We start from the raw sequence: 27,773 nt of genomic DNA, 5'->3' as shown, positions 1-27,773 counted from the left end.
TGAATGTATAGAGACTGAATTTATATTACCAGTTACACGTTCCATAGACTTCGCGGTTGCACAAGTACCCTGTCCAGCAGCAAAGCTTCAAGGGGTCATGGCATTTGTTTTAATTTACACATTCAGTTGTTGAAATGGATTTATGAAATCCTGATATCCATTCATTACAGTTCTCACAAGCGACTCGCTATTCTTTTTAATTGATCTAAGTGTTCCTCAGCAAAGTATCGTAAACTGTAGAAATATGAATCAGAAGCTCCAGACTCCAAATGGAGAAAGACCACATCGGCAGGATACAATTTTCAAATGATTAGTTAATTGAAGAACATTGTTTAATCATTGTTAGAATCATCTAGAAAACAACCTGAACAGGCAAAGTTTTTTTAAAAAAAAATGGGAATGCACACAGAAATGCTTTACCTGATCCACTGACCATTCTCATCACAACACACACATCTGTTGTCTTTGCTGAATTACACCTAAGGAGGGGGCAATATATTATTCCACCAGTAAATGCAATGTTACCACAGAAGAGTTTTAGAAATGGCACTGGATAGGAATCAGACTTGATGGTTTATGCACTGACCACGTACTATGAAGAATCCAGTGAGATTTGCCAAATTAAATGGTTGAGGAATCCTTTACCCACCATTCCATCTGCCCATGCAAAGATCTCTTTGCAATAGAAACATTTCACATTTTCCACTATTCCATTCAGCCTTGTCATGATATTTTCACCCCCTGTTCAAACAAGATTTCAGTGGTTTCTATACCCAGAACCAATTGTCCAGAATATAAAGACAAAATGTCACTTCAGGAAAAATATGCCGCTGGCTGTTTCCCACCACTCGAAAGAGGGCACCGTCGGCATGGAATCAACGAAATCGGATACGATTCGGTTAAAATATACCCAGGACTGTAATATAGGAACACCACGTTGCTGCAACGTGACACTTAATAACTTCGCTGGTAATGGAAGATGAAAAGCAACAACTCCCTGTACCATACATCAAAGTAGTTCTAGTAGTTGAGTTAGCTTTTGTCTTGCTAAGCCAGACACAGTGTGAGATTTTGTAACATCCTCAACAGTGAAGCACAACTTAAAATATTATCGAGTGTCAGAGCTCAAGCTCTGTGTTCTAACTTGATCCAGGGACCCCTCTGGCCTGAATTGGAAAAAGTCCTTTAAAAATGAGTGCCAAAAAAAAAAAAAGTGATACTAGAAAAAAAAAATCGCTGGGCTCAACACTCCTTAAAAATTGCCATCATTCAAATCCACATTAAAACCATTCAATAGTGTCTCATACGGTCATACATATATGGAAAATATTAAAAAGCCAAGTTAAAGTACAGTACAAAACTGGAATGAACCTCCATATTAAAGGTGCGCTTGTTCATGTCAGACAGTGACCCCGAGGGGTTACTCTGCCCCTCTGTAAACCATCCCCAGTGAAGTTCTGTTCCTTAACTCTTGCTGCTGTCCACTTTGTCTGAAGGAAGTTGATCTATTGTCTTCTTTAACTGATTGTAGCTCCAGTGTAGCTCTTCCACTTCCACTTTATGGCGTGAACGGGCCTCGTCCAGTTCTCGTAAAAGACGCTCATTGGTAGAAACCAACGTCCTGCCAAAAAAGTCATACTTTTAAAAATGTGTATTTCTAAATGTAAAATGAAATAAGAGGCACGGTAGTTGTGAATTTCCTGCATTGTGCAGGGGGTTGGACGAGATGACCCTAGAGGTCCCAAACCTATGATTCTATGACAGCTCACCACAGGATCTGCCTGTACTTATGCTGGGTCCCTGCCCTTCATTTCACATTCCATTTAGACATTTCCTTTTAGGTATTTCCTTAATGAACACAATGACCCCAGTCCTGAGTAACAGCTGGCAAGCTGTCATGTGCGCACACCAAACAAAGAGGACCCCTAGGACCACATGCAAACATGCTCACACAAGAGGTACTTGAATGCTACAGTGTGGCATAGTCAGTTATTACAGGGTCTTATAGACTGATGTGCACAAGATCACGGTCACGCCAAACATTCAACATTCTACCCTGTAGGGAAACTGCCATAAGGGGAATGGTAGGATTGCCAACCTCCTGGTGGCGCCTGGAGTTTTCCTGAATTTCAACTAATCTCCAGGGTTCAGGGATCAGTTCACTTGGAAAAAATAGCCACTTTGGACGGCGGATCCTATGGCATCACATCCCTGCCGAGCGCCACCCCCTCTCCAGACTCCGCCCTTCCCTAGGCTTTGCCCAGAAGTTTCCAGGAATTCCCTAGTCTGAAGTTGGCAACCTGGGTGGAGGGGGTGTGAAAGGCAAGAAGAGGGCTTATTCCTCCAAGGCAGAAGCATTCCAGTGGCTCCCCTGAAATTTCAGGAAGCCACAGGAACATATTGGCCAAGGCCACTCTATTGTGAGAATGCAGAGACACAAGTTGATGGCCCTTCCCAAAGAGTCCTCCTTCTCCAGGGGCAGCAGATTCTACAGGGGAGGAGGGAAGATTAAAAGAAACCCGAATAAGGTTTGCTGGACTGCTCATCGGAAGTTCCATTAGGAAAGGTTTACGCTCCAGTGGAAAGCCTGAGGAAGGGAGCAGGGACGGAGTAAGCTGCAACACTCCCCCCCCCGCCCCCAATCAAATTGGGATTTGGAAGTCTTCACCAGTTGAAGCTGACACTCACAGTAAAAGACTACTGACTGTTCCGCTCACAGTAAGAAACTACTGGAGAGTATCTTGCAATATGGCAACACAACAGCAAATTAAACTCATACTATCCTTGCTATCCCAACTCCCAGCTGTCTGTTCCCCTGCCAGCTCGAAAGGACGCCTACTTGTGGCTTTCCTGGAGCATCTGGGTGAGCTCCTGCAACTTGCTGAAGTGCTGGAGGCGTTGCTTCAAGCCAGCGTTCTCCTTTGTTAGCAGCTGGGTTTGGTCCTGAAGCTCTGAGAAACAGACACAGAGAGAACAGCCTGAGCCACAAGGCAGCCAATGCCATGAACAAGAGAGGGGTCAAAGAATAAGGAGAAAGACACACAGATTACACACACACACACACACACCCATGCACTCCCTTGCCCTTCCAGCCCTCTTCTGCAGACCAAATTTAAGCAGCTTGGCAGGGACAAGGGCAGCCATTCTCCGTTGATTCAGGGATTTTGTAAACCAGAATCTCAACACTGTGGCTAGGCTGTACTAATTTACCTCTCCTCTACAGTATATACTTTGCAAAACAGCATGGGATAATGTTGCACTAGGACCAGGGAGATAGTTTCAGGTCAGTAGTTGTGTTGGTCTGCAGTAGTCCAGTAGCACCTTAAAAACCAACTTTCCAAGGTATGAGCTTTTGAGAATCAGTCTCGAGTCTGAAGAAGGGAGCTTTGACTCCCCAAAGCTCATCATAGCCTGGAGATCTAGTTGGTCTTCAAGGTACTCCAGGACCTGAATCTTGCCGGATCAGGGAGACTCAGGTTCAGATCTCTACTCTGCCACAAAACTCAGTGTTGGGCCTTCTAAAACCTCACATGCCCCACTTCACCCGCTCCTGTTTTTTTCTGCAAGCTGAGAAATAGAAAAATTCCACTGTGGTGAAGAAGGATAGCTGGGATTTCAATGAGCTTCTAGTGTGCCCCAGAGCATTTCCACACGCATAAAAGGAAGGAGCTCTGCTGGTTTGCTCTTGAGACAACACTAGATGTTGTTCTGTGGCGGAGCTTTTCAACCTTTCCAGACCCAAGACGTGCAATGGCCACCCCCCTTTCCAAGGCACGTAACATCAGAGGTGACACCAGAGTCACATGACAGAAAAAGGAGGAGCCAGAGTCTCTGCGACTGCCCAGGCTGAAAGGGACTCTTCACCACCACTGAGTGATCTCACTTGGCTCCTCAGAGGGAGACTTTATGAGTTTCTACAGGAAATGTAGTGAGAGGAGGGCAGTGTGGGCCACTACTGGTGCGCTCCCTCCTTGCAGAGCGCCGAGTGCATTTAGGGGAGCAAGAGGAGCATGGTGGCCGTGGCGAGAGGGAGCAGAGCGGCATACGCACCAGCCCTCAGTCCTAGGCAGGCGGCAGTGTGTGTGCGGCGTTCGCTCAGTCCGCTAGTGGGAGCTGGTGGCTGGGGCTGCCACAAGCGCTCCTGGCCGGGGTGGGAGGAGGAGGGGGGAGCACAGGCGCAACCGCCACATGGCGAGGCAGGCGTGCAGGGGGCTGGCTGCTGGCTTCCTGGGCTGCCCTCCTCCATACAGTCCTCAAGCGGTGGGAGGGATTCTCTCCCTCTTCTCCCTGGCGGAGAACCACATTGAGCGGCCGTTCTTTCTCACCCATGGAAAGTTGCAGGAAACTGGCACACGAAGAACCCGTGTCGGCCATCTCATGTAGTTCCCCTCTCGGTGTGCGTGAAAGAGAGAGGAGGTGGGGCACCCATACTCTCTCCCTGCACAGGACTTGGCAGCAGCATAAAAGGAGGCCTCTGGAGGGGCTCCTGTCCCAGCGAGAGAGGCTCTGCGTCCCCCCCCCCCCCCGAGTGTCCCAACCCATAGTCTTCAGGGCGCTACTTTGGAGGACCCTTCTGTCTTCCGCAGGGCCTCTTGGCAGATGAGAAGGGGCTGCAGGGACCAAGGGGGGGCCCAGAGAGTTCCAAGGCGGCCTGTGTGAGCCTATAGCTCCTGCCTTCAGGTTCACTGTTAGTTTTCGATGCCTCTGACATTAAAAAAAGGAGCAATTTACTTAGCAAAGAGGCCCCATCCTGTATTCATACAGCTACGGGCCGGTCAAGTCAAACGAGCATTTTCCAGACTCACTGGTGATCTGTAACTGCTGCGCATTAGCAGCATCTGTACTCGAGGCGTTTTCTTTTGCTTTGGCACAACTCGCTTTTAATGCTTCGTTTTCTTCCAACACCTGATGTAAATGCTGCTTCAAGGTATCCTAATGAAATTGGGGGGAGGGACAGACAAGGAGCAAGCTCACAGCAAGGCATCAAAGATGAACAGAGGTTAGTTGAGGAAGTTACACTTCTAGGCTCGTGAGGATAGTCCTCTCATGGCCTGATCCTGTGAGCCCCCATTCTGAGGCTGCAGCATTCAGAACCAGGCAGGAAAGGGGCCAGCACCAGCTCCTCCATTGGTGGTGGGGGAACCAGCCCCACTCAGGCACCCTTTGGGTACCAGGGCCCTGCTGAGCCCCCACAGACTATACAAATCAAGGGGTGTTCCGTTACTCTTTCTGTGGCATAATACATAGGGGCAATAATTAAACATCAGAGACATGATATCAAGTAAGGTTCTTCCCATTTTAATTTCTGCTTATGGCAACAGCCGTATGAGCATTGACTGACTGACAGACAGAGGCGGCTTCAAAGGAGGTGGAAGCAAGGCAGATTCTAAGGTGATGGGGCAGAAGGAAAGAGGAAGCTGGGTTGGGGGAGTGCAGCCCACACAATAGTGTTATGAGGAAAGGTTTATGGCCATTCAGCAAAGTTGTGCCTGGCCCGAAGCTGGTCAGCCACTGACCACTGAGCTTCTCAAAAGTTTAGTGCCTAGACGATCCACTGTTTGCAGACAGCCAGTGAGGGTGGTCCGGTATACCAGTGAGCTCTTCTCCTCCTCCCCACTTCTGCCCCCCCAGTGCAACTACAAAGCTCCTGGGGAAGCAGGAAAGCTGAGCAGGCAGCCAGCAACCCTCTGGCTGAGAGTGTCCTAGGAGGAGCTCTAGGCAGTCCCCCTTTCGAGGCTCTCAGAAGTCAGCAGGAGCCACTGCAAGGGGGGGGGCAGCAGAGGGCAGCAACTGGACTTCCACAGAACTAGTTCTCTGAATTTTGCCTTCCTTTCTCTTCTGCTTCTGTGATGGCTGTTGCACAGCTGAGGCACTTCAATGACCCACAGTTTGCAAATAAATCTGGAGAAATTAATCCCAGAGCCCCACTGTCTAGCTAGTGTTGGGACTGTATACATGCTGCAATTCCACACAAGGACAGAACGTGGTATTGGCTACAAAATTTAGCTTCCCAAGACTCAGTTTTCATTTTCAGAAGCAACTGTCTAGGCCTTTGCCTGAAAGTGCATGGGCCCTGCTTGATTAAGTCTCAGAGCCAAGCTACAAGTGACACCTGACACAGGTTGGACACTTGTCAGCTTCCCTCAAGTTTTGATGGGAAATGTAGGCAGCTTGGCAGAATGTTGGACAAGTGACAGTTGAAAAGGCGATTGGACAGCAGTCAGAGAGCCAAGCTGCAAGACCAGGACGCCTACATTTCCCATCAAAACTTGAGGGAAGCTGACAAGTGTCCGACCTGTGTCAGGTGTCACTTGTAGCTTGGCTCTCAGAAACCAGAAGGGATAGTTCAGCAGATTTCCAATGGGCTGAGAATGGGACTTTAGAGCTCCTCCTCCTCCCACACCTCTATGCCATGATGGCCAGTAGAGGGATGATGCAAAACATTATAGAGAAAAACCTTGCAAACAAACAGAAATGACATAAATCTGCACCATTTCATGACGTGTGTAGAGTCCTCCTTTCTGATCAGAAGCCTAAAATCAATTGAGCAGGAATGTTGTTTGAATGACACTTGCTGGGCACCTAATCAAATTCAGGAAGGGACGCAGAGGGCTGGATCCCACGGAGCTGCGGACCGAATGGGAAGCCATTTTCATGGACCCCTCCCTCCATCTGCAGACCCCTGACTCCCCCCTCATTCTGTTCCTAGGGGCCCCCCGGAAGCAGCATTGCAGGGCGCATTTTGGGCTGCAGCAGAAGGGGGAGGTGAGGACGTTACCCTTTCCAGTGACTCCAAGCCAGAGAGGCTCTCTCAGAGACTCACCCTCAGCTCTGGATTGCTTTTCCATGGGAGTCACCTATATGGGCGCAAGAGACTTCCACGCAAACTGGTCTTCACCCGATTAGTAGACTGGGGCCCACAATGCTAGGTTTTAAAACCACCAGGGCTGGCCAGATTTCCCCATCATGGCTGAGAACCCCGAGTGTGCTTCTACACACACATCTCTGTCTACAGGCGTCCCTGAAAGAAAAGATGGGGCTCGGCTCACCAGATCTTTCTTTGTACTGCTCAGTTCTGCCTTCAGGCTTTTGACCCGGGCGTTGTGCTGCTCTTCTCGCTCAAACAGATGCTCTTGTAAAATCTTCTTCTCTAAGAGGAGATGAGACAGCGCTTGGTGTTCGGCAGGAAGAGGCTGCTGTTGGCCTACTGCTTCGCCTTTCTGAATGGCAGACAAGAGGGTGCCTGCCTGAGCTGAGAATTAAAGGAGGAGAGGCATCTCAGTCCACGTTCTGCAAGATCGCGAAAACAAAAGCGTGGCCCCAAACTGCCCAGGCCTCGCATCTGGGATCCATGGCTTAATCTCAGAGAGAAAAACAGATCTGCAGCAAGAGGCGCCTCGTTGCCAGGGTGGAGGAAGCCTCAGACTGACGAGACACCTTCACACAGGTGAGAAGCCTGATATGCTAGGAATCCCATCTTCCGTCCTGTTGCTCTCGTGGGGCATCGGATCACTGCAGGGAAAAACCAGCAGGAGTTTGGAGGCTCGAGTTCCAACTTCAGCCACCATTTTTAAACCCCTGTACTGGAATTGGGGCCATTCAGTCCAGTACTATATAATAAGAATGAGGCTGTAAATCTGTTGGCCATGATATCAAATTAGACACATCTTTCTCTCTAGAATTATCTCAAAGTATCAGTGGGAAACGCTGGCCTCACTCCACCCTACCACCTCCTGCACCATTCTTCTCCAACACAGAACGAAGTGAAGGGCCACGAAGCACAGTGTACAGACTCTATGCAAGCAGAACCAGCAACCAGACCAAATCCCTGGCAGAAGATACTGGCGGGATGGTTTGCCCAGGGCTGATGCCCCTTACGCAGGAAGTGAGGTCATCGGAGAATGCTCCAGAGCCTCAGTGGAAGGGCATCAGCTGGGCCAAAGTAGCACAGGTAAGATGCCGCTTCTCACGGGGAGACCCTGCGGCAAAGAAGGAAAGCTTGCCTCTCATTTCCCACTGGGAGCGATGACGCCTCGCCCTCCCAACTGGGTTATGGGGAGAAAGCGTGTCCTCCATGGCCTAAAGAACCATCATGACTATTGCGTCGCCTGGGAAGAGGGCGAAGACAAACTCTCGGGGGGGAAAGGCCCCGTCATGACCCACATCCTCACTCACAGAGAAATTCCTCGTTACAGTGAAGTGATCGGCAGCCGTTCCAGTACTTGTCAACCAAATCCAGAAGGCATTCCATCGATGCTTCTTCCACCAGCAGCATGTTTGGTAACGGGGGTGCTGCCTGAGGCATGTCCTTAAATAAGGAAACACATTAAATTCCTCTTCCAGGCAGTAAAGACGGAACCACTTTTATGTGCTAAAAACCAGACAAATAATATAGTAAAAAAGGAGGAGTGTTTGGTATAAATCTAAATGATACCCCTCTCCAGAGACTGCGGGTGGAATCCAGAGAAATGCTAAATCACCTGCAAGAGGCTTAGTGTCGACTCCCTTTCCCTCGGAGGGCTTTGAAAGAGTGGGCTCAGAGGGAAAAAGCCAAACAGCAGAACAGAAATTAAGCAACGTGCCGTCTGTATGACATGGATCTGATGCATGCACACAACATTTTAAATATTTGAAAGTGGGGGAGGGAAGAGGGGCGAAGGGGTACATGTGCACAAACAGAGCTGATTTTTATAAAAGAAGAAAGATGCAGAGGAGTTAGCCGTGTTAGTCTGTAGTAGCAAAATCAAAAAGAGTCCAGTAGCACCTTTAAGACTAACCAACTTTATTGTAGCATAAGCTTTCGAGAATCACAGTTCTCTTCGTCAGATGCATGGAGGGCAAGAAGAAACTGGTCAGATATACAGGTGGAGAGGGGAAGGCGGAGTAGATGCAAACAGTAGCTTCTGATATGGAGATCAGTAACTGACTTCCTTAACAGAAGCAAACTGATCTCCATATCAGAAGCTACTGTTTGCATCTACTCCTCCCTCCCCTCTCCACCTATATATCTGACCAGTTTCTTCTTGCCCTCCATGCATCTGACGAAGAGAACTGTGATTCTCGAAAGCTTATGCTACAATAAAGTTGGTTAGTCTTAAAGGTGCTACTGGACTCTTTTTGATTATAAAAGAAGAAAGGATTTGATCATGAGGAAGGAGGAGGAAGATGTAAGCAAGGACCCTGCAGGAAGACGAATGCCACTTCAACAAGGGGTTAAGACTGAAGAGCCCACCTACACGCTACGACAGTCATACCCACACAGAGGTGCCCAGGAGGCACCTGTGGCTCTTCTAGGCACGATCTCCCAGTGTGGCACCTACCCCACTTTCCAAGAAAATAAGCAGCACTTGAGATTGGCAGATGGTTCCCACTTTGAAACAGACACTGGCGGGTGAGAACGCTGCAGGCCTCCTGCCAGTTGGAAATAAATTGCCCATCCCCTCCAACTCCCTCCCTCCCTCTGCAGCCTCTGCGCCCTCATCCCAACACCCAGGCAGCCGCCTGGAGGAAAGCAAGCTGTGGAGAAGACCACGTACTGTCGTCATCACTACTGCAGCCACCCAAAAAGAGCAACATGGCCCAAGTGCAGTGGTGGTGGTTTTACACCCCCTGCCCCGCATCCAGTCCCCTCCTCTCTGGGAGTCCTGGGAAGCAGCTTCTCGTGCCTGAGCTGCTGCTCCTCTTGCTGAGAAGAAAACAAGAAGGCCCAAGAGGGAAGCCCTTCCCCTCACTCCGGATCCGCAACACTTGGATACGGTTCCCCGTAGTGGGGGGAGACAACCCTAAAGACTCAGAAGTAATCTGGTGATTTAAAAAGGTTATAGTTATATATTTAATAATATAATTTTATTGTATGAGAGTAGCATGGGTGGCACGTGGCATACAATAGGTACGTGGCTCTTGTGCTTGATGGTCATTGTGATTGTGGTTGAGGACCTCTGCATTACAGAACAGTGCACATGCAGCGCACGCACGCACGCACGCACGCACGCACACACACACCCCAGTTGGTTTCGGAAAACTGCATAGGAAGTAGGGCACGAACCCCTCCCTCCTCCCATGCCACTTGAACTGGGCCCCTGGAGCCCTTTAAACTGCAGCTGCTCTGGGGGACACTCAGACCCAACTTATTACATAACGTAACGTGTAGTTTGGCCCTAACTCTCATGCAAAAGATCCCCAGTCAGTACAATGCTGACCAGGGAAGAAATTAATTACTAATTAAGTACCAAGTAATGCTGCCCTGAGCACAGTGATGGAAAGACTGATAGGAACCTGATACAAAAAGCTATTTTCAGTGACAGACTGTGCACAAATGCATTTGGTGCTTAGCAATTGTGAGCATAACTGATTTGTTACAACTGATCCACTATGAAATTCAATATAATATCAAACACTTTGCCAATCCTCAGCAGTATTTTGCTTTAACAGCTCCTACTTGGTTATTTTGCACATGCTCTGGTGGTTCACGTCCCCTCCGATGATGTCTCTTCTTCTTCTCAGAAGCAGCACAGAGTTCATTCACTCCTGGTAAGGGTTACAGAAGAAGAAATGGGTCACTCCTGGAACACAATTATTTCATTCTAGATGTGAAAACCTGGAATTAATTACAGAAACACCTGAACAGAAATGTTAGAAATACACTTTCCACCCCCTAAATCACTGTTCATGCACCAGAGAAGCCCCCCAAAAGACATGACCATTCCCTATCTACAACAACAACAACATTCGATTTATATACCACCCTTCTGGACAACTTAATGCCCACTCAGAGTGGTTTACAAAGTATGTTGTTATTATCCCCACAACAAACACCCTGTGAGGTGGGTGGGGCTGAGAGAGCTCCAGAGAACTGTGACTAGCCCAAGGTCACCCAGCTGGCTTCAAGAGGAGGAGTGGGGCATCAAACCTGGTTCTCCAGATTAGAGTCCTGCGTTCTTAACCACAACACCAAACTGGCTCTCTAGACTAAACGTTTGTAGCCTGGCAAAGTTTTCCATAGCCAAATGTTTGACAAATTAGTCCATGGCACACTGTGTGAATGTAGAGATTGGGACAGCCAAACGGTGATGTGGGAGATACACGCTGCTTGTAGGCAAGGAAGTGAAAGCTGAAGCCAGATGTCAGTCCTTCTCCCCTGCACTTCCCGCCACACGGCTTTGGGAAGGAAAAGAATGCCACTGGAACCAGCAAGCTGGGCCCCTTCCCATTCAAGATGTGGACTGGCAGGGGGGAAAAAACCCCGTAATGTGGTGGTTCAGAAGTGCAAAGACAGGATGAAACATGGGGGAGAGGGAGAGAAAGGCCTGAGGCTCTTAGATAGATGGAACATTTTCCTTAGGAATTTTGTCTATAGCGTATCCAAGCAGTTGGCTGAAAAGGCCAGATAGAACCTGGCTAGAACTTCCTGTTAGGTACAAAATTGTATTTAATCTGATGAATGCACACACTTGACATGCACTAGGCCACATATTACAAGAAAAGGAAAGAAAGTTTCCTACAAATCTCTGGCTTGTTCAAAAGAAAAGAAAGACCAGGAGAAGACCACTGGCAGTAGAGGCGATAGGCATGTTGCTTATTTGTTTACTTCATTTGTAGCCTGCTTTTCTTACTGAGACTCAAAGCAGATGACAAAACATGAAAAATGTTCAACCAAACAGCCTAAGTATATAAATAGCAAATGACATATCAGGAAAATCCACATGGTGGCACCACTAGCACAAAAACGGACTGGAGAATTTCTGTAAGAAATTCAATACTTCCTAAGCAATTCAACCCATTGCAGATATCTGGGGCATGCAATACTCTGAATTTATAGAACACTCCAGCTTCACGCTCACAGGGACATAAACATTATCCATCACCCTCCACCAAAGAGAAATTTCTGAAATTTCAAACTTTAGAATTCATTGGGAAAAGCCACACACAACCCCTGCCGCCAATAATACTACTTATGCCCAGAACCAGTTAAAATAATTCAAATTTCTGAGATGTATCAAACAAGACTGATGGCCCAACGAGATCCAACTTGCCACTGCCATCAACGAAAGCAGCATTTTGCTCTCTGATCTCCACAACATCTGTGGGAGCTCACCCATGTGCTAAGATCAAGTGTGGTGCTTCTCCAGGTGCATGCCACAGCCCTGGCTGCAGAGGGTAGCAATGCAGGGGTGGGAAGACCATGACACAGGGAACTCTACACAGTTGTATAGGCTGAGGTGCTTTTTAAAGAGCTGGCTACACATTTAACACTCTGTCTAGCTTGGCCCCTGACAATGTTCCAAAACCACTATTTTACCTGGATGGGGTGTAAAATGAGCCTGGCCTCTGACTTTATCACATGTTTGTGCTTCATCACAGAACATCAAGTGCGGGTCTCTCTTGGGCCACTCTTGTGTTTTCGCTTCTAAGAATGTCATGCTAATGCTGCTTTTCTGACTCACAGCAGCTGACGACATCGGTGAATCTGGCAAGTGTCTGCATTCTGGAGGAGAAAAAAACTCAAATTATGACAGCGTATTTTGAAATTCATATACATGCACACGTGTACATTTATATTACTCTCTCATAAACAGTACATGTACATGTACATATACATATGCGCCCTGACCTGGATAGGCCAGAAAAGCCTAATCTTGTCAGATCTCAGAAGCTAAGCAGGGTCGGCCTTGGTTAGTAATTGGACCCCCAATGACCTCCAATGAAGACCAGAGTTGCAGAGGCAGGTAATGGCAAACCACCTCTGTTAGTCTCTTGCCATGAAGCGGGGGGGGGGGGGGGTGTCACCATTAAGTCAACTCTGACTTGAGGGCCAGATTTCATTTCTCACACACACACACAGAGTAGAACAGTGAGATTCACGTCCAGTAGCACCTTAAAGGCAAGCAGCATTTTCAGGGTATAAGCTTGTGAGATTCAGAGCTTCCTTCAGCAGATCCAGGTGGGAATGGAGACCCCTGAACCCTTATATCCCTGTCAGAAGTTTGGGGAGGGGGTAGGAATGTTACTATAACAATCTGTGGTTTGCTTCAACCCACAGTTTGTTGTAGAAACCCTCGTCTACCGTAGCCCACAGCTGGTTTGTGAATCCCAGTTTGTCTTCCTTTCCCGTTTCCGAGGAGAAACTCTGCATGCCACCCCAAGCTTCCTAGCATTGCCAGGCAAAGCCTCAGTATACACACACAGCCCACTTGTTATTGGTTGGCTGTAATTAGGACATAAAAAGCATAGTATGAGCCAAACAGTAAACAAATGACAGGGGGGCACCAGAACCCTTACTTATTGTGATGAGCACCCTATAATAGTGTTTTAGAAAGCTGTGGAGGAGGGGGGAATCTGTATCAATGTATGCCCCCTCCCCCAGTCTTTCCAAATCTCTGTGGCTAAGTGCCTGACCATGGAAGGCAGTCTGTTCTCTAGCTTGGTATTTACTTTCCCCCTATCTACCCGTGTTACGACCCCAGCTAAGATCTCTCTTTAGCCAGCTGCCTCCCCACCTCCCCTTCTCTCTCTCCATGTGCCCCCTGGTGTCAGACTCCCAGATGTTTCAGAACCTGTTCCATACACTGGTGGAGGGAACTTTCCAGCTAAGTGGTCAGTGCCTCATTAACTGCTTTTAAAAGCAGTATCTAAAGAAGTGAGCTGTGCGACTCACAAAAGCTCCTACCCTACCACCAATTTTGTTAGTCTCATAGGTGCCACTGGACTCTTGCTCTTTTCTACTGCTACAGATAGACTAACACGGTATCTTGGTCGTGCTTTTAAAATGTTTGTTATATCTGAGGCAATGTCAAGATCCCAAAGAACAGCTATTCTCTGGGCAGCCTCAGGGCTCATTTTGAGGGGGAACGCGCAGGAACGCAGTTCCGGTAGTTCTTCAAAGAGGTCACATGTCAAGTGGCCCTGCCCACCTGATTTTTGGCCATTTGGGGCCTGTTTTGACCTGGATTGGGCCCAAAATGGCAGGGTTGGGCCTAAAACATCCAGGACTGGTCCCAAAACAGCCTGGATCAGGCCTCTTACGGGTGGTGGATCACTCTCCTGCTCAGCAGTGGCCCAATTCTGACCATTTTGGGCCCCTTTTCAGCCATTTTCAGCCCCTTTTTGCCATTTTGGGCCCAATTTCGGCCCTGAATGGCCAGGATTGGGTCCAAAACAGCCAGGATAGGTGATGTCAGGGGGTGTGGCATGTGCAAATCAGTTATGCCAATGACACACTTCCAGTGATGTCAAAGGGCATGGCATATGCTAATGAGTTATGCTAATGAGTTCCTGCAGCTCTTTTTCTACAAAACAACCCCTGGGCAGCCTTAACTGATTGTACTGCAGCACAGGAGGGCAGAAGACCGTTTCTGTAACTGCTGGGTCAGTTTGTCACTCTGATGGCATCCCGATGCATCCTGAGGAGAGGTTTGGCTGGTGAACGAAGCTTCGACTTGCAGTATATGCCAGAGGCAGGTCAGCGTTTAAGAACCAGAAGACGTGGGTAGCTGTTCACCCCAATAAAACCAGGGAAGAAAGCAGCGGCACTCCCCGCCCCCCCAACCCAGACAGGAAATCCAGAAGCCACATACTGTGTGAAACGTGAAACTGAACCTCAGGGTCCCTCTGAGTTGAGCCGGTCACTCCCGCAGGCTTACTTAAGTCCCACTCACACTTGGCAATGAGGTTGAGAACGGCTTCATCGTCTTCATCCATCACTGAGCACTTCTTTGACAGGGAGTAAATGTACTCGGGCCTTGAGGGGACAGGGGTGCTAGGAAGAAGAAGGCACCGGGTCAATTTAATGTCATCTCTGTTTGGTGCTAGGCAAACAGACCCTTAAGAAAACTAAGTAAGCGGTAGACAGGAGCCACCATTTAATTCTAATTAATGCGCTTTGAAGAGGGAGAGCAGATCAGTTGGCCTTGTAGGTTAACACATCAAATGGGCAACGCACGAAGAAGCCAGCAAGGTGTAATGGCTGGAATGTCAGGCTAGGATCTGGGACAGCCACTGGGCCTCTCAAAAACTTCGCACTGGGTGTCGATCAGGCTGAAATGAAGGCTAAGTTCCTGAGCTTAGACTTTGTCCATCTGCCCCTCCTCCATCATACTCCCATGTTGCTCAAAGCGAGATGAATCCAGTGTGAGAAATGGTTCCACTTCAAAAAAGAATGGCAAGTCCTTAATAACTTGGTGTCACCCAACTCCAGTGGACTTCATCCGAGGTGCTTGTAGAGGTCTGGCCCTGTTTGACCTTCTTGTTTGGCAATATCAGTTCAGAGGAGACTAGCCAACCTGGTCAGCGTGTGTAATAGCTCATTTATCTTTTGGGGAGGGACTTAAGAATGACTAATGTGGCCCTGATGAAAATATGTGGAAGCCTTATAGTTCCCAATTGGATGTGGCCCAAAACTTTGAAATCGTTCTCCTGCAGAAAAGCTGAGCAGTTCCATCCGCAGAAGCAGGCGGCTTTCTTTGCAGCTCTGCTTCCAGGAGTCGAGTTTGCTCAAAGGATTCTCTCTGCTTGGACGTTTATTTGAGGATCCACAGTGCATGCACTGCTCCCCTTCCTGGGCAGCCATTGGGAGCCCAGCCCGTTGCTTTCAAAACCCAAACCTTAGCATACCTCTCTGCTTCAGGCTCTTTTGGGGCATCGGGAGGCTTCTTGAATTCATAAGCCTGTTCTGGAGTGAAATGCAAAAGGGAGGCTTTTCGCTCACGGTCTCTCACAGGACGATCATCTAGGAAAAAATGCCACGAGAAAGGAGGACATCCGTTGGATGCAATTAAGGGACAGAGTGGAATAATTTCTTCCGTATTTGAAGGTGATTTTTTAAAAATGCTATACTGATAAACAATAAAGGCAGGGAATTTAATGTTAAGGAAATATAGGTGGGACTGAGGCAAATAGACCCAAAGCCTTTTTAGCACCCCTGTGTTTAGTAGTCAGGGGTGTCCCCTCTCCTCCTGGTGTGGATCAAACAAGTCCACACGAGAGGCTCAGCCAGGAGGAACTCCCAGTTCTGCAGAAATGTAGCAACGTTTAAAAAAGAAAAGTTGGGGAGGGGTGCGTAATGCCTTCCAACCTGAATGACGCCTGTGCATGTGCAGACCTTTAAAAAACAAACAAGAGTCTCTTGCCATGCGAGGTCTCCATCACCCTCTAGATTGCCAACACAACCTCTGCACAAGGATGATGCCTCCAGCTTCCACTGTGATGTCAGGACTGACTGTCGGTTTCAGGGCCATCTGCCCAGCGCGGAGTGGCTTGCCCGGTGCGTCAGAGAGGGCAGTAAACCCTTCTGCAGATTCCTCCAAACACGGCAGGAGGAGGAGGCAACTGGCAGGAGCAGCAGATGAGCAGGGGCAGAGACAGCAACGTGAGAAGAGGAAGCAGAGGCAGGAAGACAGAGAGAACAGAGGGTGGGGAAGGTGAGCCAGGATGAGGGAAGGGAAGAAACGGGCCTTCCCCTTGTCTGCTGGCCCCTGTACAGATCTTCCGCTTATCTTACAACATATTCTTATTGGTTAAAACTGGAAATGGCTGACCAGAGAAAGCTTCAAGAACTGGATGGTTCTCATTCATCTGTAAAATTCCAGCAATACCCTTTCAACTCCCAATGGGACCTTCACCCTGGGAGTTTTAGACCCCTAAACTGCCACACTGGGTTGTTTCCTCTTTCTTCATCTATTAACAAGAAAGGCGGTGGAGGGTCCGGGATGGGATTGTAGCACGGAAAACCAAAATCCTGGCTACTGGGCCGTGCCAGCCCTTTCCCGGCAAACTGATTCAAAGCCCAAAAGCCAGCCACCCTTTTTTCTGCTTTTTCACACTTTAGAGAACACTGCCAGAAGGTGGAGATATGGGGCTGATTTGGGGAAAGAGGCCAGACACACACAGAAATGGGTTCTCTTTCAGATCAAGGGAGAGAGTACTAGCATGAACAAACAACTTCCCTGGAAGACACAGGCCCACAACTGAGGCGCTGTGATGGTCCACCATCCTGACAGGAAGGATGTGGCTGCCGTTCCTCTTCTGGCAATCTAGAGGCTGAACCACTTTTTTGCAGGGTCTAGTCCAGTCTAGAGGCTACAGGCAGTTAATAACGAGCATGCCCGGTTCGGTAGCAGAGGGCCAGCCAATCTGAACACAATTTGAACACTGTCACTGGCTCCCAGTTGGTTTCAAAGGCCTGCCATCCAGTAGCAATGACGGGCTATAAACATTTGAAGTGATAACATAAATAAAGCCAGCGCACCGTTTGCCACTCCTACGCTCACTCAGCTTGAGTGCCAGTTGCTGCGGGCATGTCCTGGGCATGCAAGCTAGGCGTGATCGCCACACCCTCAGGCTACACAAGCCTCCCTTTTGCTTCCACATTAATTGCTCGTTCAAGGAGTTGGACCTCAGGAAGCTTTGCACATCACTTGACATGCAGGCAAGACAAGGAATCTCTCTCTCTGGGGAGCAGTGGCTTCACTGCAGGACCATCCTGCCCTGGGCTGGCAACCAAAGGAGAAAACGGAGCCTAGGAATCAGTCTCCACTAGGGCCACCTGTCCTGGGCCTGCAAAGATCTTGAGGTCAAGTGAAGCACTGATGGTGGGAGGGGATTAGAGAAAGTGCTGCTCTAATTTGCCCTGAGGGACTCCTCACAAGGTTACCAGGAACAGACGCCTGGTGGCGGCACAACTGCAGATTCATTTCTCTTGACAGGATAATAGAAAAGGTAGGAAACAAAGAAGTAAACAGTGTTCTTATCAAAGCCATTAGGTATATGTTTGTACTAATGTATCTAATGAAATCACATTTGTAAAAATTATTGATATACAGCTATCAAACAGAATAAAGGTTCCTTTCGTATGCAAACCGTGAAAATGTTCAAAGAATCGTTTTATGGTCAGGGTTTGGCCCTTTAATCAGGCTATGCAAACAGAAGTCTCCTTTCCCTTCCCTCCTGGCCAGCCAATCAGTGACAGTTAAGGTGCATTAGCACCTTCAAGTGAATGGTGGAACTCCCTGGGACTGGGATAAAAAGGCCACGATCAATACATGTCCTGCTTCAGGTTGTAGACCTTTTGACCATCCCCCCACCCCTCAGATCCTTATGCTTACAAAAAAGGGGAACCAGGCTCTCTGCTGAGATCTGCTAGCCATCTGGGTCGTCCTGTTACCATCTGGAACTAGATTCTCTCTCTCTAAGCTACCTCAGTCCTCTATTTCATGACTGACAATTTCCAAATTCACTTTCTATTAACGAAGGTGGTGGGTAAATTTAGAGGCACCAAAACATCTCAGGTCATGGCATAAAGTAACGGAGAAAAGGCAGGGAACAGGGATGGCTCCTTTGAGGATAAGCCACAGGCTCCGATTACAGTCCTCAGTAAGGAGCCGAAAGGGGTAGAAACCGGGAGCTGGATCTAGCAATTGGTCAGCAGAAGGCACTAAGAAGTGCAGATCTTTCCCTCGTTTCCCTCCTGCCAGCAGACCTCTCTTGTGCCCATGGATGACCAGATCCAACCCAGTAACATACAACAATGTAAAGTAACAATCATGTAACTTGCCTGACTCCTTCAGGCAGACTAATTCAGCCACTAAAAGGAACAATTCTTCAGATTACAAGATTTTGTGCCGATATACTGGCAAGATCAATTACATTTTGAGATGATGACAATAAAGCCATGAGACCAAGTTCACAATATGACCTTATCTTCCTTAACTTACTTAGAAAACAGTACAGCTGGCCTCCTTACCCAGTCGCCGGAGATTGGGAAGCATGTGCACAACAAAAAGACGGTAATCCGATTCATTTTTAATAACGGGATTCAGTCGAAGGTCCACTTCCTGCAGCGCAGTTAAGGTTTGGAGGCGAAATACTTCGGAGAGTGTGGAAATGTGGTTGAAGTAGAGATTGAGTTTTTCTAAGCTGGTAAGGTGGTGAAGGCCCTGTCAATGGAGAAGAGACTGGAAAGGAGTTTCGCACGGATGCCTACTTGTTACAACTCCCCAAAAGCTCCTGTTTAATCTGACTAGGGCACCTTCTTAGAGCTTTACTGTAACATGGACCCTTTGGAGTCTGAGCACAAGTCACTCAGTGAGGAACAAGGAATGGCGTCCCGCATGGCTCGTAGTAGTGGCCAAGGGGGGGACACATCACCAGAGGATGCCCCCTCCATCGCAGTGCTTCTGGACTCGCAGCTCTGCACTGAGGCCTCGGTAGGGTAAGCAGCCAGGAGAGATCTTTGCCGGCATTTCTGGTTGTTTTCTGGTCTCCTCAGCCAATTCCCTTCCGATTCAGATTCAATAACTGTGAGAATAGGGATGGCAACCTCAAAGATGCACCAATGGGAACAGTGCTCTGCTTGGCTGCCTCTGAAAACCTTCTAGAGACACCACCTAATGCAGAGGGCAACAGCGTTCCTTCGGGGAGGTGGGCCCACTACACCCGTCTGCACTGGTAGGCTGGGAACCAAATCCAGTACCCAAAGAGTTGGCAGCAGCTGGCCTACTGCTCACTTGAACCCTTGCCTTCGTCAACAGAGTTACAACTGCAGGTGCTTGAAAACACTCCTCTTGGGTGAGACGTTTCTCCCCATTCTCATTGTGGGTGCCAGGAATACCAGAGAGCTTTAGCATCACTTTCCCCCAGCATCTCTCAGTGCCGCCTCCAACCAGAGACAACCAGATGCCGTGTTCCCATCTGGCCTGGGAAACAAAAAACACCCTGCTCTAGACTAGAAGCATTGGTAATCTGCTCCGGGCCATATCCCCTAGATACACTGGGGAGCCGCTGGCACAACGACATGAACGGCAGAGATCCAGGAGGCAACTCTGGCATCACATCCTCTGTGGTCTCTCTTAGCCATTTTACCATCAAGAGACGAGCCAGGAGTTGCGTTTCAGTTTTTCTTCTCTTCTCATTAGTTTTAGCTCAATCTTATGGCAGAACACCTTGGAGATCGTTTGATCAAAAGCAGGATGTTAATCTCCAAATAAACAAGCCTCCCCACAGATCCCTTTCCTCTCTTCCTGAAAGTTAATTAGAATGTGCCAGGTTTCCTTCAGGTAGGATTTTGTATTACCCTTGTGATTTTTCTGACTGTGATAAGCCACTGCAGATCTTTAGGACAGGAAAGAACAGCAAGTCCTACTGAGCAAGCGGAGCGAACAGTGTCTGAAAAACTGTTTTCCCTTTAAATCTAAATAGTTCAAGAGATGTACTACTGAATATATTGAAAAAAGAAAACTTACCTCCAAGGAAGTCAGTGCATTACGTGAGAGGTCAAGGGATTTTAGACGAACAAAATTTTTCAGAGAGCTTCCTAAATGAGTTATCTTTTCATGATAAGTTCCAGGAAGAGACAATGTCCGGACATCAGCTAGAATAAGAATATTTTAAACAGTTTAATGCATTAAATTCATCTCAAAGGCACCCAACTGAAAGAAGTCAATCTCATCAGAGCAATAATATTGAGTGATGCACGTGTGCATGCAGAGGGTGCCACATAAGAAAAACAGAGAGACGGAAGAGAGTACGGACAAATCCGCCGGCATTAGAAAAATATGAACCCTGGATTGGGATTTGAGTCTCATAGCACTTTAAATACTAAGTTTCTAGCTTTCAAGAGTCAAAGCACCCTTCGTCCTGACTTTGGTCTTTAAGGTGCTACTGGAACTGAATCTTGCTCTTCTTCTGCAGGCCAGCTCAGCTACCCACCTGAAACTAAGCTTGGATCAAAACTTGAGCTTGAATGTGGGTCTTGAGTTTGAAAAGGCTGAAGACTATGTTTCAGAAGCAAAGGGTGTGGGTTACTTTCAGAGGTTCAGCGGTAAGCTTCCTATATTACAAACACCAGTCCTTTGGGCTGGAAAAGTGAGGTACTACTATTTTTAATTCAAGATAAACTTTACTTCAGGAGAAAGTGTGCCTCAGCAATCAGAAGGTTGGGAAGCTCTGTGTTCTCTCCCCTAGTTTCTTTGCTCAAAGACATACACAAGGGCTAGTGCAAATTCATGAACCAGACTCCTCCTAAAAAAAAATTAATTGATACAGAACAAGCCAAGCTGGGGGTTTATCAGTGCAATCCTAAACAGAGTTGCTCCAGTCCAGGGCCTTTTTTCTGGGAAAAGAGGTGGTGGAACTCAGGACCGCACAATGACGTCACTTTGGGTCAGCTGGAACAAGGGGGGAGTTTTTTAAAGTTTAAATTGCCCTCGGCAAAAATGATCGCATGGCTGGTGGCCCCGCCTCCTGATCTCCAGACAGAGAGATCAAGGGACAGGGCCACCGGCCATGTGACCATTTTCAAGAGGGGCCGGAACTCCGTTCCACCGCGTTCCCGCTGAAAAAAAGCCCTGCTCCAGTCTAAGCCCACTGAAATCAACAAGCTTAGACTGGAGTAACTCTGTTTAGGATTGCACTGTATGTCACCACACTGCACTCCTATGCAGAATTACACTTCAGTCTAAATACATTGATTTCAGTGGGCTGAATGTCATCCTCCCCTTCCTCCGAAGAGCACATGGTGACATATGTTGTTCCAAACTTCTCCATTTTATTCTCACAACCACCCTATGAAGATAGATCAAGATGAGCAGCCGTGTTAAGTCTGTCTGTAGCAGTAGAAAAGATCAAGAGCCCGGAAGCACCTATAAGACTAACAAAATTTGTAGCAGGGTATGAGCTTTAATGCACCACAGCTCTGAAGAAGTGAGCTGTGACTCACAAAAGCTCCTACCCTACCACAAATTTTGTTAGTCTTATATGTGCTACCGGGCTCTTGCTCTTTTTTCTATAACCACTCTATAAGATAGGTTGAGTGTGTGCGACTGGCTCAAGGTCACCCAGTGATTTTCTGGGGCAGAGTGGGGATTCGAACTCAAGTCTCCTTGGTCCTAGTCTGACACTCTAACCACCACACCGCTCTGAAGAGGACAGCCCGACACTTCTATAGGTGACCTGCACACAACAGCTAGCTCGCCTAGGGAAAGAACCACCATATAAATACTGCTGTTTTTATTGCCTACAAAATGCCATTGCATCCAAAGAAGATGGGGGAACTCCATTTCCAAAGAACGGAAAAATAACTGCCAGCCACATGCTTTACAGGCAACTAGCAAAAAGAACCAAGATGTCCTGGGGTCAAATCTCATCTCACTCAACAACTCACGAAATGCTCTAAGCCAAGCCTTCCCCTCAATATCTGTAATATGTGGGTGACCACAATCTTGACCTACATTACAGGACTAACATAAGGATTACAGTATAAAATATTCCAGGAGAACAGCATGATTTGAGTCCGGTGGCATCTTAGAGATCAACAAGATTTTCAGAGTATAAGCCTTCAAAAGAAGGGAGCTTGGACTCTCAAAAGCTTATACTCTGAAAATCTTGTTGGTTTCTCAGGTGCCACCAGACTCAAATCCTGCTGTTCTACTGCCGACCCACATGGCTACCCACCTAAAACTATTCCAGGAGAATCAGTTTGTTGTAGCCAAAATAACAGCAGCACTAGACTGTGGCACCTTTAAAAACTAGCACTAATGTGGAGTCTTTTTTACAGATAACGACTGTCAAAAAGACACAGGGACAAGCTACAAGTGACAGAGTCTCTGGAGTTAAACCCATGTCTGCTGAATCCTTTTTTAACTGATCTGTAGTTTTTTAACACAGAGCAGTGAGGCCCCCTTCAGAACAGGCAGACAGTGGGGCAGCCCTAGTTGAGTGCACTTACTGACCCGCCAGCTTGCCCAAGGAAGATGCAGGAGGAAGACGGCAACCTGACCCGGCTGCCCCTCTCCACGCCACTCTGATCATAAGGCAGATGGGCACTGCCTGCCTGCCCTTGCTGAGCCTAGGTTGAATCCACATGCAGAGAGGGGAAGGCTTGCTCAGTTTCAGCGGCACTTCTTTGCAAAGGGGAGCGCACTCTCCACCACCAGGGACAGCGAGGGTAAGACAGGCATGTTGAGCTTCTGTGGGCATCTAGTCCCACCCCCACCCCCCATCTCAGCGCCTTCTAGTTTGGGAAGTTCCCTGAATCCACTGCCGTCAGCATTTAAAGGATCCTGTGAAGGGTCTGTAAGATGGGCAGAATCTATGCTTTCATTTGGGTGCTTTCACAATGCAACCTCCCCCCACTGTCATGTCTGTACCCATCCGTGCTATTAATGTTTCTCTGATCTAATATACTGATCTCATGTATTGCTCACATGATTGTGCTTTGTACTGCAGTCACATAAGCAAGCACCAATGATGACCTGCTTGAAAATGAAAGTGATTTCCTCCCAGAACAAGTGACTGAAAGCATGCTGAGTGACCTTGCAGCTGTACTGTAACTCTTCACAGGGGAAAGAGGGAGTTTTGATTCCTTGTAATCTTCTGCCTTTCTCTGTCCAGACAAAGCTACTGTGTTCTCATGGAACTCTTTAGGATCTTCGTGCCTAAATGCTAACTGCTCACAGGGAGGGGGGAATAGTGCTCCTTATATCAATAGTGCATATGCTTGTATACTCATTCCTGCTAACTTATCCCATCTATGGATGTACACATGAACTTTATGAAGCCTTTTTCACCCAATGCATTGGGAATGCTTGCTGTGAGGAATTTGGGGATCTATCTGCCACGGACTGCCGTCCCTAGAACTGACACACGCACCCCCCCCCCACACACACACACCCCTTTCCAGGATAGTAACATGCTCATGAATCACTCTGCGCTTTTCCTGAAGAACATTTTGATCCTGCTTTTCAAAAGAAGAAATACAATCTATTCATTTTTGTACACAGTAAAGATTGCCAAGTGATACCCCTTGAACATATTTGGTGGGCGCAACGGACAGCAGGGGACACTGGCACCACCAGCCAGATCGCCCGTTTTCCTCCTGTAAAACGAGGGGAGAGCAGGAGGAAAGCAAGCCTGCAAAACAAGGGCTGCCCCACTGAGGAGAAGTTCGAGCCTTCCCCTCTCTTCACGTTGCCCTGTCTCCCCTTGCCCAGCCTAGCATTGAATCCACAGGCAAGTGTTCTTCAGGAGTAGAGCAGAGTGAGCACATGATGAGCGCGTTACTATCCTGGAAGGGGAGGGGGGGGGTTGCCCTGTGAAAGCACCCAAATGAAAGCACAGATTCTGCCCATCCTACAGACCCTGCAGAAGGTCCTGCAAATGCTGGCAGTGATGGATTCAGGGAACTTTCCAAACTTGAAGGAGCTGGAGTGGGGGGCGAGGAGTAGATGCCCGGAGAAGCTCAGCATACCTGTCTTGCCCTCCCTCTCCCTGGCCCCTTTGCAAAACGCCACCAAAGCTGAGTCTGAGCCTTCCCATCAGCATGTCGATTTAACGCTAGGCTGGGCAAGGGGAGGCAGAGCAACATGAAACACAACCAATACTTCCAAGATGATAATAATTAATAATGGAGATATTGGACACTCCTATCAGTTTCTGTTCGCTATTTCAATTTTCTCTGTCAGAGACCCATTTACTAAAATTTTAGTAAATGATAGAATGTTTTGAAGGTTCTTAACTCATTGGGTCAGAGTCAGATGCAGCTTAACAGCGCACAACACACACATTGTGGCAAAAACTTTCCACCTGATTTTCCCTATGCCTGAGGCAAACAAAGAAGATAGAATTTTTCTCCATATTCCGTTAATTCTAGAATTTGGTGGGCACCAAATGATGCTGATATTCAGGAGGAACAAAAGGTGGTACTTTAACTTGTGGCATTTATTACCAGAGGATATAGCAATGGCCATTAACACTGATAGCTTTAAAAGGAAATCCGGCAGATTCATGGAGGAGGAGAGGTCCATGAGTGGCTACTCGTCACAGTGCCTAATAAGAAATCTCCATATTCAGAGGCAGGTGCTAGAAGACAATCTCATGAGGAGGCCCTGGCCTCTGTGTCGTTTGTTGGCCCTCCAGGGCAAGTGGTTGGCTACCACACGGAACATCATTCTGGAGTGGTTAGAGCACCAGACTAGGACTGGGAGAACCAGGTTCAAATCCCCACTGTTGCCATGGAAGCTCACAGGCCACTCACAGACTCTCAGCCTAATCCACCTCAGAGGTAGTAGAAGAGTCACAGCTCACAAAGGTTCACAGCTCACTTCTTCAGATACTGAAGAAATGAGCTGTGACTGAAGAAGTGAGGTGTGATTCACAAAAGCTCCTACCCTACCACAAATTTTGTTAGTCCTCTAGGTGCTACTGGACTCTGGCTCTTTTCTACTGCTGCAGCCAAACAGGGCTACCCGTCTTGATCTACTTCACAGGGTTGTTGTGAGGCTAAAATAGAGGCCAGAAGAGGAACATTGTTTATGGCATTGTTTATGGAAATGTCCTTGATACTGACTACGTTAATCTCACACTTGAGTGTCAATGAGGAAGACACACTATAAATGGCATTATCAAAATAAATAAAAAATAAAGATAAGCTGCTTTGGTCCCCCACTGGAGAGAAAGGTAAAGTATAAAAACACAGTAAATAAAAATAAATAAGCGTTCCTAGTAGTTTACCAGTGAAGACGAACAACACTCTGGGAAAAGAGCGCAGAACTGCTCCGAGCTCTCCCCCCCCCCCCCCAAGAACAAAACTGGGGCGCTTCAAGGCCGCCCCGAGGCAGCCAACGAGCGGAGAGTGCGTCCAGTCAATCAGCCCTCGGATTGGTCCAACCCCCGCGCTTGCCACTCCAGCCCGCCCCCTTCCGCCGCCCGGGCGGCGCCCTCCTTTCCCGCGCCCTCCTCCTCCGCCTCCTCCCCGGCCAGTCACCGAGGTGCTGGTGCCGCAGGGCGACTCGCTCCCGAATATCCTCCTCCGTCAGCGGCGCCCTGCGCGCCTCCATCAATGCCAAACCGGGCGCGCACGCGCGCTTCACCGCAGGCTTCCTTCGCCAAAAGCCAATAGACGAGTCGCCAGAGAGTCCGCTCAGGCTCGGGCGGTAGCGGGGACCGACATGGGGAACTGCGCGTGCGCCGCGCTATGCTAATCCTACTCCAGGAAAGCCAATGAGAATCCGCCTGAGGCCGACTCGCGAGGCGCAGACGCCGTCAGGCGGAGCGAGTTTAGATCGCGTCTAACGGCCGCTTCGGTTGCTTAGCGACCGGCGTGCTGGGCTGTTGGGAAGCGCCAGGCCCGCGGCGGCGATTGCCCGAGCCGGCAAGCAGGATGCAGGCAGGCGTCAGAGTCAGGATTCGCGTCCGGTCGCGCCTTCGAGACCGAGGAGGTGCCCAGGGCATGAGCTTTGCCCCCTCGCGAAAGCTCACACGCTGAAAATCTCGTTGGTCTGGGCGCTACTGGGCCTGAATCTTGCTCTGCTACAGCAGACCAACCCCTGAGCCTGCCCTAGAAATCAGCACAGCTGCAACCAAAGTGGTCAACATTGATGTGCATGGCTTTAACGAGGGTGCAAGTGCACGTTTGAAACGGGCCCCTCACGTTAAAACGCACCAGGGCACAATGAAGCCACCGTTAAACAGCTGTAATTCAAAGAAGTAGAAAAGAGCGAGAGTCCAGTAGCACCTGTAAGACCAGCACAATTTGTGGTAGGTTAGACGCTTAAGAAGTGAGCTGTGTGACTCGGGGGAAGCTTCTATCACAAATTTTGTTAGTCTTATAGGTGCTATTGGACTCTGGCTCTTTTCTACTGCTACAGACAGACAAACATGGCTATCCATCTTGATCTAATCCAATGAAGTAATTTGAAGGGACTTTTTGAGATCATCTAGTCTGAAAAGTAATCTCTTGATCTCTCAGTGCTGCTGGATGTATTACTGCAGCTTAAAACTGTTCTGCCCATTTTCTTTACTTTCTCCTGAAGTTCTATAATAAGAGTTTTCTCTGATTCAGACTTAGGCTGGACACTGCCGTTTTTTTTCCTTTGCCTGCCTTCCTGGCCTTGGCCAAAAAAAGAAGAAGATTTTATTGCTTCAAAAATGTACTATTGACACAATAGGTAAGTTATCTGCATTTAGAAAATCACAAATCATCATGGATCATAACTTGGAGAAAACATTTAACTTTGAACTGCATTGATTCTTTTTAAAAAATGGTGAATCAGCTTTTTTTAAAAAAAAAATCTGTTATTGTTTTGATTTGGTAGCCTGACTGCTGGCATAGTCACTGATTTCACTGTTGTTTAAAAGCAGCAAGTTGACATGACAACTACGACTTCACAATCCAGGAACTCAGAACCTGGAATGTTAACATGCCCTAAATGTTTCGTTGTGCTCTGGCCCCGCTGGGGTTTTAGTGAAAAGGATATCACCACATTCTAGTTAGGAGGAGCCTTCAGGTGTCTGCCTTTCCTAATTCTTTCCCATTCTGGTTAACCACTCTGTGAAGAATTCTAACCCACCCTTGTTCAAATATGAAGGATGCAACTTAGAGCCAAGCTACAAGTGACGCCTGACACAGGTTGGACACTTGTCAGCTTCCCTCAAGTTTTGATGGGAAATGTGGGCATCCTGGTCTTGCAGCTGTAATGGAGAGCCAAGCTGTAAAACCAGGACGCCTACATTTCCCATCAAAACTTAAGGTAAGCTGACAAGTGTCCAACCTGTGTAAGGCGTCACTTGTAGCTTGGCTCTCAGTTCCGCTTGAAGAACTGGGCTCTGGTTCCAGAACATTTATGACAGAGCACATTTGTTAACTTTAGAGATGCCCCAGGGTGATAGCTGGTCATATTCATCTGTGGGGGCTAAGGGGCTCTGGGACAGCCCCATATTTATCACGGAGGCTGTGATGACCTAAGCTACACTATTCAGAGGCACCACAGCATGGATGCCGAATA

At 48.1% G+C, this 27,773-nt stretch overlaps 1 protein-coding gene across 1 annotated transcript; it reads right to left on the bottom strand.

Moving 5' to 3' along the window:
- Positions 1-321: 321 nt before the first annotated feature.
- Positions 322-25,835, bottom strand: CEP72 (centrosomal protein 72). Its single transcript, XM_054991704.1, has 12 exons — positions 25,754-25,835; positions 20,235-20,362; positions 18,737-18,929; positions 15,610-15,724; positions 14,574-14,755; positions 12,299-12,484; positions 10,439-10,527; positions 8,176-8,308; positions 7,050-7,252; positions 4,806-4,932; positions 2,840-2,951; positions 322-1,621 (listed from the first exon to the last, which is right to left on the bottom strand). The coding sequence occupies exons 1-12, from the start codon at positions 25,824-25,826 to the stop codon at positions 1,465-1,467; spliced, it is 1,698 nt and encodes a 565-aa protein (XP_054847679.1). The 5' UTR covers positions 25,827-25,835; the 3' UTR covers positions 322-1,464.
- Positions 25,836-27,773: the final 1,938 nt, after the last annotated feature.

Source organism: Eublepharis macularius, chromosome 11, assembly GCF_028583425.1.
Source record: "Eublepharis macularius isolate TG4126 chromosome 11, MPM_Emac_v1.0, whole genome shotgun sequence".
NCBI lineage: Eukaryota > Metazoa > Chordata > Lepidosauria > Squamata > Eublepharidae > Eublepharis > Eublepharis macularius.
The sequence above is the reverse complement of the archived record's forward strand: the minus strand, read 5'-3'. Positions and strand labels throughout refer to the sequence as shown.